Source organism: Leguminivora glycinivorella, chromosome 17 (assembly GCF_023078275.1).
Source record: "Leguminivora glycinivorella isolate SPB_JAAS2020 chromosome 17, LegGlyc_1.1, whole genome shotgun sequence".
Taxonomy (NCBI): Eukaryota; Metazoa; Arthropoda; class Insecta; order Lepidoptera; family Tortricidae; genus Leguminivora; species Leguminivora glycinivorella.
This window is the reverse complement of record NC_062987.1, coordinates 7,251,346-7,264,178: the sequence shown is the minus strand read 5'-3', so window position 1 is coordinate 7,264,178 and position 12,833 is coordinate 7,251,346. Positions and strand designations below refer to the sequence as shown.

At 40.0% G+C, this 12,833-nt stretch overlaps 1 protein-coding gene across 3 annotated transcripts in view; it reads right to left on the bottom strand.

Moving 5' to 3' along the window:
• Positions 1 to 4,475: 4,475 nt before the first annotated feature.
• Positions 4,476 to 12,833, bottom strand: part of LOC125235223 (serine/threonine-protein kinase SIK2) — a 70,809-nt gene continuing 62,451 nt past the window's right edge. For all 3 annotated transcript variants that reach the window (XM_048141707.1, XM_048141708.1, XM_048141709.1), the window contains 3 exons: positions 10,781 to 11,001; positions 9,382 to 9,566; positions 4,476 to 7,737 (listed from right to left, as the gene is read on the bottom strand). In XM_048141707.1, the coding sequence (XP_047997664.1) occupies positions 5,244 to 7,737; positions 9,382 to 9,566; positions 10,781 to 11,001 (2,900 nt within the window). In that variant the 3' untranslated portion in view covers positions 4,476 to 5,243. The remainder of the gene's footprint in view (positions 7,738 to 9,381; positions 9,567 to 10,780; positions 11,002 to 12,833) is intronic.

Here is a 12,833-nt window from a genome sequence, read left to right as displayed (position 1 = left end):
ATATTGTTTATCAGTGGCTTCCCTGCAATCATAATAATTACTTACGTATTTTTATCTAACACATCCATCATGTGCTGTAAAATTACATTGCCACTACAACATGGCGCGGTGATATGTCTACTTCACTTTAAGCTTATAATTAAGTAGTTGGATAATATAAAAAAGTTACTAATAATTAAATACACATTCGTTCCTGGTTCCAAATGTATATAGTATAGTCGTTATAAACTGTTTATTATTTTGAGACTGCTTCATTAACCTAGGTTCATTATATTGGACTGGATGTGTGGCACGGTTCATATTTTGCCAGGAACAAAATTATGTATTGAAGACAGTCACACTGAACAAACGAGTACGCGGATCGTGAATTGCAAGACAAGTATCGGTCACACGCGGACGTGGCCTTGAGCGCACGGACTGAAAACAATAGGTCGCGGTTGCGGTCGTTTTACGACGGACGGCTAGCGTACGATGGACGTAGTATGTTCCTAGCTTCACTTTTCGGTTACTATCGATATCGGTTAAGAGCGAGAGAGTATAGTATACGTACCTACATGTTTGTTCAATATGGTGCATCATTGCTAGATGTCAAATCGCTGCAAAATCCCTATTTAATGTGAATCACCTACGCATGACTTGCAGCACCTAACATTTCCCAAAAAACCTAGCCACGTCCTTGTGGCTTGATTTAACGCTTGGTCTGAATTGACACTGAATTCAGTCTTTTTTTCAAAAGATTGTAACAGAGGTAGTTTATATATATTAGGAAACTCGTCATTGATGAATGATATTCACTTGGAACCTTGGCTCTGTAACTTTTACTTTGAATTGAATACATTTTTAATGATTATCTGATCGGGTACTTTGCAATAGTGCTATCTAAGTTACTCAAAGCATTGCATACTGGACACAAAGATTGCATATTGTCAAATCTAATAACTAAATCGAGGAACTCTTTTGCGATAGAGAAAGAAAAACTGCCTGCACTGAATAATTAAATAGGTGCTATTTTTATATCTTGATGGGGCTTCCAAGTGACATCATTGTATCAATTTCGGTGTTTTGGGATTTTTCCGATCTGATAACTCCGTAAGTCTAATATCTACGTTAAAGTAAGTGAATATTTTTCCTTTCAGCGAAATTTTCATCTAAATACATGAGATTATACCTAGTTTAGTATCATTAAGTCAGCATTCGTTTTCAGAATTCAAAATGGATAAAACTTACAGAATTATCCCAAATCACCTATAGTTTCCATATTAAGCAGCAATTAGGTAGTTCATAAAAAAGTTATGTAACAATTTAACCTATTTCGATATTGTCGCTTTGTTTATCACTATTACACAATATTATATTTATAACAATTCATCAATCAAATGACCGCCGATTATTATAGCACGTTAATTACAATTTCTTTGTCAGCACAGAATAACAGTCTTGTCTGATAAGGGCAATCAAACCTCTTTTAAAAGAATTTGGTACCCAAATGTTTTTATCGCGATGGCTTCAGTGGCTATTTTCCCTGCATAAGGCGAGGCGTTCTTCCTTCAAACCTTTAGATAAACCAAACAAGCACTTCTAAACTATACTGTCATCGGTTCTAGCACAACGCAACGGCTCGTATCGCAGATACCAACGAGTTAAGTACCTACTTAGAGCTCAGAACTTATTGTGACTTAAGTATTACGGCTTGAGCAAGCGCAATAAGGATGAATGCTCTTATATCGGACTAAGCTTAGTCATTAGGTAGAAAATAAAACCGCCTTCAAAAATAAGCGCGTTACAAAACACGGAGAAACTAAAAAGCCAAAAATAATAAACCTTTCAATTCAGATTTCTTATCGTATTGCAATAAGCTAAACATCCAAATTATAAACAAATCAATTATTTTTGTAGTCGGTACCAGACCTGTTCGTCGCCTTGCTATTGCCTGTTTGCCCCACCCAACCATACACAGGCTGGTACCGACTCCAAAAATAATTGATTTGTTTATAATTTGGATGTTTTTGCAATACGATAAGAAATCTGAATTGAAAGGTTTATTATTTTTGGCTTTTTAGTTTCTCCGTGTTTTGTAACGCGCTTATTTTTGAAGGCGGTTTTATTTTTTGTTAAAAAGTTTATTTATTTGTTGATTTTTAGTGGTTCCTAGTGATATTATATGTATCAGTCCGAATACATGTACAGTAGTGAAAGAATTATCCTTTAACTCCTAACCATTGAGGAGTTGACCTTCCATCATCAGCTCAGTTGATTTTTAGTGGTTCCTAGTGATATTATATGTATCAGTCCGAATACATGTACAGTAGTGAAAGAATTATCCTTAAACTCCTAACCATTGAGGAGTTGACCTTCCATCATCAGCTCAGTTGATTTTTAGTGGTTCCTAGTGTTATTATATGTATCAGTCCGAATACATGTACAGTAGTGAAAGAATTATCCTTTAACTCCTAACCATTGAGGAGTTGACCTTCCATCATCAGCTCAGTTGATTTTTAGTGGTTCCTAGACCCTGACTTGGTGCCAATGGGACCATCTCGGGGTTATACCGGTTCGATCAAAAAAAAAATTTTGAAAATCGGTCCACGAGAGTACCTATCAAAAAAATAATAAAAAAAAAAAAACATTCAGTCATATACGGTTACACGTCAAGAGGTACCTATCATATATACATATACTACACAGCCCTTTTTTATTCATTTATTCATATTTAATATTATTTTTCTCAAACATGCAATGAAATATTGTCTTTACGTTCCTTGAAATGGGCTGGGAAGTATCGCTTTTTGGGCGCAACAACTCGAGAGGACTGTAAAGGGATTTCATATTATTTTTCAGGCCTAGGCCTGCAAAGTAACTTTTTTTTATAAAATATTGTCCTTTAGAGCATTTTTTATTTATTTCATTGTATGTTTGAGAAAAGCACTATACATGCCTCGGCGTGAAAACGGATTCCCGGCCTCGTATCCCTATCCGGCCTCGCTCGCACGCTCGCTCGACCGTATATACCCACTTGGCCGGAAATCCTCATTTCCCCGGCCTCTGATGTAATGTACTATTACATAAAGAATAGTTAATATAACATTGAAAATAAATTTTATTTCGTTCATGTGGTGAAACAAAAAATGATTGTCTCTTATTTTATACCAATATAATTATAACCGCGGTTCGTCTCGATTCCGTTTTTTACTAAGGTAACCTACAATTTATACAAAATTCGGAATGATGATAGTTGCTTAGTTGCGTAAACTTATCATATTAAAACCTATGCTCCTAGACTTTTTCCTAAGACATGATTAGGCATTAGGTACTCGTATGATTCAAGCGCTAAGTATAAAAAGCATAGCTATTCACGAATTAATACTTTCTGGCTAAAATTGAACTCCAATATTTAAGATTTTCATAATGCGGACGGTTGGCAAACTATTGCAAAAAGTGCGTTCTATCAAGGATGATTTATATAGGATTTTACTATAAGAATCGTACCTCCATTTGTTAGCACCTATTAAATACTATCATAAAGAACTATACTGATGATGCCTAAAATTTTTTTTTTTTTTAAAATGTGTATTGAAGTGATATCATGATATTAAAATAAAGAATACATATTTCTTTATTTTAATATCATATTCTGATATATGAGTCTTGTACTTATGTTACTCGTTTTAAGTAGGTAAAATCTTCAGCACAATTTACTTGTTTCTTGCAACTTAGTTAAGTTCGTCGCAGTAGATATTAAGGATGCCTTTCGGCCAAAGATCTGCTACGTGGATCTATTTGATATCCACCAATAATATTACCTGATTGGTCTGCGTAGCATAGCACTGGTGAAAACGGGTTAAACTAAGCTAATTGGTGGTTATGAAACACATCCACGGAGTACATCTTTGGAGAGGCAGGTTAAGGGTTGACTTGCTTTTAAAAACGTATTCTATTGCACTATGCCTTAGGCCTTACAAGGCTATATAAAATTAACTTAAAATAACATTTAAATTGACTCCATCTGCTCCGTTAGCTCGAGTATGGGGCTCTCGCTGAGTGGTAACATTCCCGCGGTGGGCGGCAGACTATGGCCCTGCCAGTTAGACTGCAAATTTATACCATCACGTGAATATTGAACCTACCTCTTGAAGTATTTTGATTCTTGAATTCATGCCGTGCTTTCGAAAGAATCGGTACATATACAGCCTGGCAAAAAAGTAGAAAATAATAGGGGGGGCCCTCTATGTAAATCAATTTGCATGTGGCAACTATATTGACAGATTTTTACACTTTTAGGCCGGCAACAGTCTTAAAATTAATAATCTTAAAAAAAGGCTTGTATTCAATTTGAAAATTGAATGAGTGGTGCATCACAAACAAATGACTAATGATAATTAATTACCAACTATGTTTGCTACTGATGCTTACTTGCATGCAATGTAGGTACTCAAAAAACTAGCTAAGTAATAACGGTGACAAAATAAAACAATAACTCTGAAAATCATTACATTTATTTAAATAAAACTTTCTCTAAGTAAAGCTGTCACATCTTACATACGTAACTATGATAGTTATCTGCAAATAATCACATAATGTATATACAAACTTTCACAGAGGAAACAAAGTTTAACTTAAAATTTCCATAAATATTATAAATATATACTTATTCTAAATAATAATCATGGAAGAATATTAAATAATAAATAGTATAAACAAAGGACTCTCTCATTGTGATGTTCGTAAATATACACGTGAAATGCAACTTTTATAATAAATACTTGGCAAGTAAATGGAATAATAGTTAATGTGATGAAATATCGTCTCCGTCTCAAGAAGGAATGAAAATTTCAGTTAGATTTAGTGCATCTGAGTACAAAATTTACAGCTTTCAATATTAAAACTATAATTTTTAAATCGAGTGCATAAAGTAACTATCTTAATATTGACACTTTAACTACATCTACGATCTATTAATTTTTCAGCCGTCGATCGATCATCGACAACCGGCGACCGCCGCAACGGCCACACAACAAAGTCGTACGCACTAATTATTGTCATGCACTCGTCAGAAATATCATAAGTACCGCGCGATTACGTCAAATCATGCATCCACGATTTCACACCGGCAACAATCACGCTAGATTTCATCACTATAATTATTATGCTACAAAACGTGTTCAGCGCTACCGTGCAGACGTAGACGGCGACGCGACGGTCGCCGCGGCTCGACAGTCGTGCAATACTACTCTACGGAGATCTAGCTAGTTGATCTGTTGGAATACCTGGAAGCAGGGCTGCGGCTGGAACAGCGCGCCGCCGCTCCACTGCGCGTGCGCGAGCGCGGGCGCGGGCGCGGGCGGCGCCGGCCACAGCGCCGCGTCCCCGCCTTCCTCCCCGCCCGTCCGCGGCTCCCGTCGCTCCGAGATCTGACACGCGCTCTGCAAGCTCGACGGCAAGTTCGACCACGTCTCGTTCCCCAGTCTATCTTTGTTCATTATGCTGATCTCCATCGATCCCTGGTACGCGAACTTCGCGAGGTCCTCGTCCTCCTTGCGCTTCGGCGACCGGTTCGGCCCCTCGACTATCGCCTGGAAGGCGAGCAGGTCGCGGTTCTCGGTCTCCGTGAGGGGCAGCGGCGGGAGGATCTGCTGCTGCTGGGCGATCTTGTAGCTCTGCTGGCGCAGCATCTGGCGCCGGCTGAGGCCGACCTGCAGCGAGTGCAGCGCGCCGATGTCGTGCGCGGCCACGTTGGGCGGCGCCATCTGCTTCTGCAGCAGCTGCCGCTTCTGCTGGAAGAGGCGGTGCTGCATGAGCTGCTGCTGCAGCGGCGGCTTGGCCTGCGGCGCGGCGGCGTGCGGCTCGGCGGGCTCCTGCAGCGCGGCGACCGTCTTGGGGCTGGCCGGCATCGGCGGCGAGGTGCTAGAGTAGTTGAACGTTTCGGGGAGACTGATTCTTTTAGGTGTCGGATTTTTCGTGTCTAAGTAGTGAGGGCTGAAGGACGCCGCGAATTGATTGTGCTGTATTTGCCTCTGCGTCATTTCCTCCGCCGGAAGAGATGATTGATACTGCGTTTTTAACTTCTGCGCCTCCTTTTGGACCAGATGGAGCTCTAGAACGCCTTTAGCTTTGCAATTCTCATTTAATCGTTGGCTGTTGAACGCTAAGGTGTTGACTTGCTGCTCGTTGGCCTGCGCCACTTGTTGTGCGACCAACCCGTCGCTCGCTCGTCGTCCTTCTCTGAAGTCGACCGGGCTTCGAGTCATCGCCCGTGTGTTATTCTTATTAGCGGATTGATAGTTCAACGGGTTATGCCGAGCTATGGAACCGATACCCGGAGTTTTACTATTATAAGAAGAAATATATACGCAGGGGTGCATCGGACTAGTATTTACGAGGGAGCTGTTCTCGTACGCGAGCTTATCCTCGTTTGACGTACAACTGGGAAGACTACTTGCTAGTTCGCTAGAACAGTCTGAAAGCTGATAGTCGAGGCTTTCGAACGTAGAGAAATTGCTTTGGGATGAATCACAGCTGAGGTTTTGGCTGAGGCTTTTATTATTGAAGAACGTTACGACGCCGCTGCTCGAGCTCGAACTAGCGTAGGAGCTAAGACGGTTCTGGACTCCGCTGGGCACGCTCGCGACGTCTTCCATATCCGTTTCACAGCCCTCATCCGTCGACGATGAATACTGTTGTTGAAATTTTGTCGCATCTGTCGAGTTGCTCTGAAGATTTGGACCAGAGTACGTTTGCGTTGTAGTGTACCTATTCAATGAAAACTTGCTATCCGGCCTGTACAGAGTATTTGGAATCAGGTCACTGGTTGCCGTGGACGTCGTGGCGTTTCCATCGGAGCTAGATATAGGAGGCAATACTGTACTTTGTAAATACGAGTAGGCTGGGAGATGGTGATTCATGTAGTCTTTAAACGGCGGAGTGCTGGATTGCAAGCGACTGAGATCTTGTTGTTGGGCTTGTGAGACGAGCCTGCTCGATTCGAGAGGCTTCGGTTGCTCTAAAATGCCAAGTTTAGCTTCCGCCAGCTGCGTCGGTATTGGACTAGTACTTAAATTCACGGTTCCTTTGAGAGGTAAAGGAGATTGTTGTAAGGTATTCATAAGTTTTGCTGCTTCGGAACACATAGTAAACGTCGTCGAACTAGGCAGTTTCATAGTTTCTACACTAAAATTAGTTGCGGACGCAGAATTTTGTAAGAAATTTGCTATTAGATTGTGGTCTGTCGCCGACGAACTTCTTCCGCCGTCTATCGCGCATTTTGAATCAAAACTAGAAGACGTTAATAGCCTAGTGCCGTCGGCAGTGTTCTTGCCGGTGTCGGATCCGACCGTGGTCGATTGTTGGAGGAGTCTCCGGCAATCCTCACTGGATTGTTTCAAGATGTTCTGCTGTTGTTCGTAAGTGGAAGCCAGCAGCCGGTGTGTCGGGACGCCGTCGTTTAACTTGGCACCTAGCCTCTGCGCGGATTGAGAGACGTCATTGTTTCTCATGGAAAGAAGCCTCGTGGATTCCGTTTCATGACTCCGACTTGAGCCTACGTCGAGGTTGCCGACTAGAAAGCTCCGGTGCGTATCCGAGGGGTCGGAGTTTCGTTGGAGCAGTCTTTGTTCAGTCATGTTGACGCCCGCTAGAGACAGCAGGCGTTGGGTTTCGGAGGACGAGTCGCCTGATGCGGCGGATATCACCGGGGGCGCTCTGCTAAACTCTCGCGACTGAGGATCGCCAGCGTGGAATATTCTGTAAGCGAGCAAATTAACGACTTTAACATCATGTTTTCAATAATTCTAAAATTTAAAAATAAGCGTTTATTTACAATTATGTTAGTTGAAGTTCATCCTAACCTCAAGTCGTTCAAAACACGAACTTATAAGGGAGACATCCGAAATTCCCAACCAAAAAATGCTGCCTCTCATAGCTCAGTACGAAGGTTGGAGGTCGACGCCACCAAGACAGGAGTGAGGCGTGGAAAGGAAGAGGAGGACCTTTACACAGCGGGGACAGTTCAGGCACTTTAAACAAAAAAAAAAACAAAAATAATTACATGACATACAACTTTGCAGTCTATACTTTCCTGTCAAAGACAGGTATATCGAGGATTACTTGGTGCTATCATTATGTGACTATTATAAGGTCAAATTTGAATATGTATGTACTTAGATGCAGGAATGATGATATTAAGTAGGTAGTAGGTACTCTATAAGTAGTCTGATTGTTAAGTTAATGTACGCAGAATCCCTAGTCATAACTAAATATTCTATAGTATTAAGTGACATAATTTGGTTATTTGGGTAGTGGAAGAGTAATTATAAGTAGGTTTTCTGTGTGGTGTGATGTCAATTCACGGAAAAGTAGGATCAATTATTGATAAATTACAACTATACTCTGGCAAGCCTGCTTCGTTAGTAGAAAAAGTCACGAAAGTTATGCTGCATTACCCTTTGCGCCTGCATTTCTTAAATTTGCCATCTTTCTAGTGACAAAGCTGGCTCCCCAGAGTTTGTTCCTTCAAAAAAGTAACTTTTTTTTAACAACATAACAAAACTCAGTAAGGCTGATATTACACTATCATATACTTCGAAATAGATATATTTAGTGATTCTATACAAAGTTTAAAATGCCGAATACTCGAGAAACGGCTATAATTCTTGAAGTAAATTAGTAGTTTTTTTTTCTTTTTTAACTGCATGTAACTCACTTGCTAAATTGTAATCATTAGGTATACTTAATTATAGTTTGTAATATATTTTAGCTAGGTAGTAGTGTAAAAGCCTCGAACTGTTTGAATGTTGCTGCACGCCTGTTATTGGTGCATAAATATTATGGGTGTCCTCTATTGTCACATTATATTCTTTGAATTGTTTATGTACTGTTGGTGTGTCGTTTATAATAAATAAAAAAAAATCATATAAATATGACCATAGACAACTTACCGTCCTTTTTCTTCACGTTGGAGAAAAAGGGTGGCATACACACCTATAGTCATATAAGGTGTATAATGTATACAGGACTCATAAAAATATACATATGTAGTGCATATTAATAGCCATCGTATTATCTCGGAAACCTACATATATATGTATTTGTCGTGTTAGTTCGGTCAACGTTAATGCTTCTTGTACTGAGACTGACTGAAATAGCACGACACACAAACACATTTCACACACGAAAAACATTTCGCACCACATTTGTAAAAGGCTCTTTGGCGAGCGCTTATTTGTATAGCTACAAAGATTTAAACCTTATTCAAAAACGTTCACTAAAGTTATCACGACGATAAAGTTCGTTTGTCCCGTTTGTATTGGTGTGATAGAAAGGGACAAAGGAACTTTATGGGCTTGATAACTTTAGTGAACGTTTCTAAATAAGGGAGTAGGTCGTTACCTATTCTGCTGCTCCCTCCTAGCGTCATGCAACTCCCTGACCAGCGCTTGGTCCGCCACGGAGGACGGCCGCCGCGACGGCCTCCGGTCCTGGCTGACCGAGCCACCGGCGGCTCTCGCTCGCAGCCGCTCCAACAGAAGAAGGTAGATCGCTGCGTGGTGGTCGTAACTGTTCGAGCGAAGGCTCTGGAAAATTATTGTTCACAATCAAAAATCTAACCACAAAAATTAAAATTTAGAAAAAATCCCCGACATAGTGGACCAATTTTCATGAAACATGGCTAAGAACACTCCTGACTAATTCAGCTTTCAAACAAAAAAAAACATCCGTTCATCCGTTCGGGAGCTATGATGCCACAGACAGACAGACAGACACGTCAAACTTATAACACCCCGTCGTTTTTGCGTCGGGGGTTAAAAAATAGTGCGTGGAGTCTCCGCGCAGAAGAAGTGAAACTTCGTAATGTAAAAATGAAAATAGGTAAACATCAAAATTCGAGTTGGCAACGATCGTTAAACATTTAACAGCGTTAAACACTGTCAGTTGGAAGGTGCATTAGAAGTTCCCTGTTTATAATTTGTTTTATATACGTGTTTAATGCGATTTCATACATTTGTCACGAAGCCAAGACATAAAGGCGTGGAGAGATATTGTGGAGACCTTTATGTACTTCCGGGGTGCCCTAAGACGAACAATAATAACAAATAAACATTTCTTCTTTACAAGTTTCAAAAACCTATAGACCTACGAGAGTGATTTCTCCGTCTCTTTGTTCGGAAAAACAAGAGGTTAAGTTGAGCTCCGAACGTCATCTGCAGTTGGCACTAAGCCGCCGCCGTAAACGTCACTGACCTCGCTAGGGTTCATGTCGCGCAAATACCGTGTCACCTAGAAATCATTATTAGAAAGGAACAATCGTAACAGTCAGAGAACCTGACACTACGAGTGTTTTTAAAAACTTGAGACTAGGTCAACTTGGAATACATAGACTTCCACCTGTATTACGTATACGTAAAGTCAATAAAGCAGCAATAACAGTATTTCATATAGACAATCGATTGAATGCATTGCGAAGCGTAAACAAGTTGATACCTACCTACTAAATTGAATTAGGTACAGAATTACAGATGTGTATCAGTGTATTTGACATAAGTAAGTAACTTTAAATTTGTAACGGTCGGTATGTATTCGGTCGTCGTTTTAATCAGACGAGTTTTGATCGTTAAGTCTGCCTTTTTGGTCTTAACAGGGTCGATCTCGAAGCTATACATAATCAGTTAATCGCTTGTTATTATACGTGGCAAGTTGGACCCTGTAAAAGAGCACCGACGCTATTCACCAGCGCTCTTGAGCGTGACTTTGCTCCTAAGATAAATATGTTAGGTCTATTTAAGCTTACCTCTTTGGTCTTAACAGGGTCGATCCCCAAGCTCTGCATAAGCCTGAGCACCTGCTCGTTAGGGTCCGAGGGTACGTGGGCAGGGCTCCGCGCCGGATCCGGCGCCGCCGCGGGCGCGGTGTAGGGCTCCGCTGCCATCCACCGGTGCTTCTTGATCTGCTCGATCGTATACCGCTTCGTTGGCTCAAGGACTAGCATCTTGCGGATTAACGATTCGCAGTCTGGAAAGAAAATAAAAAAGGTTAATCAAATGTCGGCAATCTGCTGCGAACGAGCATTCAACCTCACTTACTGCGCATTTATTTCTTACTTATGTAACTTGTAAGTTACATTAGGGTCGTTAGTACTTTAAATAATAGTTATTTGTTTACAAGGGGGCAAAGTAGTTGTTTAACCGCACGTGCCAATATTGATACCTGAGCAAGCGAAAGATTCCAATATTGAACCGCGAGCGTAGCGAGTGGTTCAAAAAGTGGAATCTTGAGCGTTGCGAGACTTGCGAGGGTATCAAGGCACGAAGGTTAAACAAACTTTGCCACCGAGTGAAACACGAATTTTTTCACCACATCAACACGAATAAAATACTGACTATAAAACATCAAACTAAATCAAATCCATCAATTTATTCAATATTTATGATTCAAAATCATCATTTATAGGTAAAATCTAGCAGCCAGATTAAGACATCGAGTTAAAATTTGTATCAAATTACTTTGCCCCCTTGTGGGTGCAATTTTGCTATCTGTTTTCGAATAGCAAAGAAAGCCTTTACCAGTTGGTGTGGTGAAAAATACTTTACAAAATTGCTTTATTCTATCGGCAGACTTATTCCAATTTAATGAAAATCAACTTGTTCCCCGTGCGTAGGATTTCATTATAATTTATAAATAGAATAAGAAGCTTTACATTGGGTTCTTGATGTAAGTACATTTACCATTCGCAAATACTTTAGGATTTACTATTATTCTCTAAAATTAAAATGAATTTGAATAGGTATGCTTAACTTAAGTAATTCGTAAAAGGTATCTAGTCTAGTAACCTCACCTCTTCACAAGTACCTTTGAGCGTACCTTTTAATTCATTCTTTTAAAAATATGTGAACTAAAATATCTACGTCGCTTTAATTATGGCCATTTATTCAATGTCTTTAATAAGTCCTTTAAAATCCGCCTTTCGGACGTCCTACACAGTTCATTCACATTTAATTAGATGAAAATAATATTTATCTATGGATGTTAAAATACTTTAATTATACTTCGCTATATTATCTACTTCTGTACGTCATGTAGGTCACCTCGGAAACTTAATCACAAATATTGAGTTAACATCTACTTTCAATCTAAGTTTCGTAACTAAGTACTCAGTATAACTCCTAGACCCAATGAACAAGTCATCCGTGATATTAGGAGTTACATTCGTTATCCCGCATCGCTACCCGCCATATAGCTCGGTGGAAATAGAAGGGGTTCCTAATAAATAATGAGCTGAAACTCTACTGTACATATGATTAGGAGGTTCTAAAAGTAGTACTAGTTTTACGTCATGGTGGTTGCGAGGTAACACGGCAGTTTGGAATTCTTATTGCTTACAAAATGCATAACTTCAGGAGAAACCAGATTAAAGTTGGTCTCCATTTGTTGATAACAATATATGAAGATTTCTTAACAGTAGTTCGATAGAAACCAACGCTCGGTAAGCAATTGGTGTAGCAGTCAAGGTGATAGAAAGCATGGAAAGGTCAGGGGCCGCTATACATTGACGTCATGCGATGTTCATGACACTGGAACAGACGGTCCTAATTCGATGGGAAGCGTGAGTGTGCAACGTGTAGACTACAAAGATGTTAAAATTAAGATAAGTGGTTCAACAATATAGGCTTCCCAATTATCGGCGTAGTTCTTAATTAGTTCGTTTTGAACTCCGAAGGAATAAATCTCTTTTTCTCTTGTAAATCTTTTGAAGTAAGTCTTTTTTAGCAAAAATTAACTAGAACTTTACGTAATTTCATACAATGTTGCAGATTGTTAGGGTTCAGTATCGTAGTGGTGGGTTC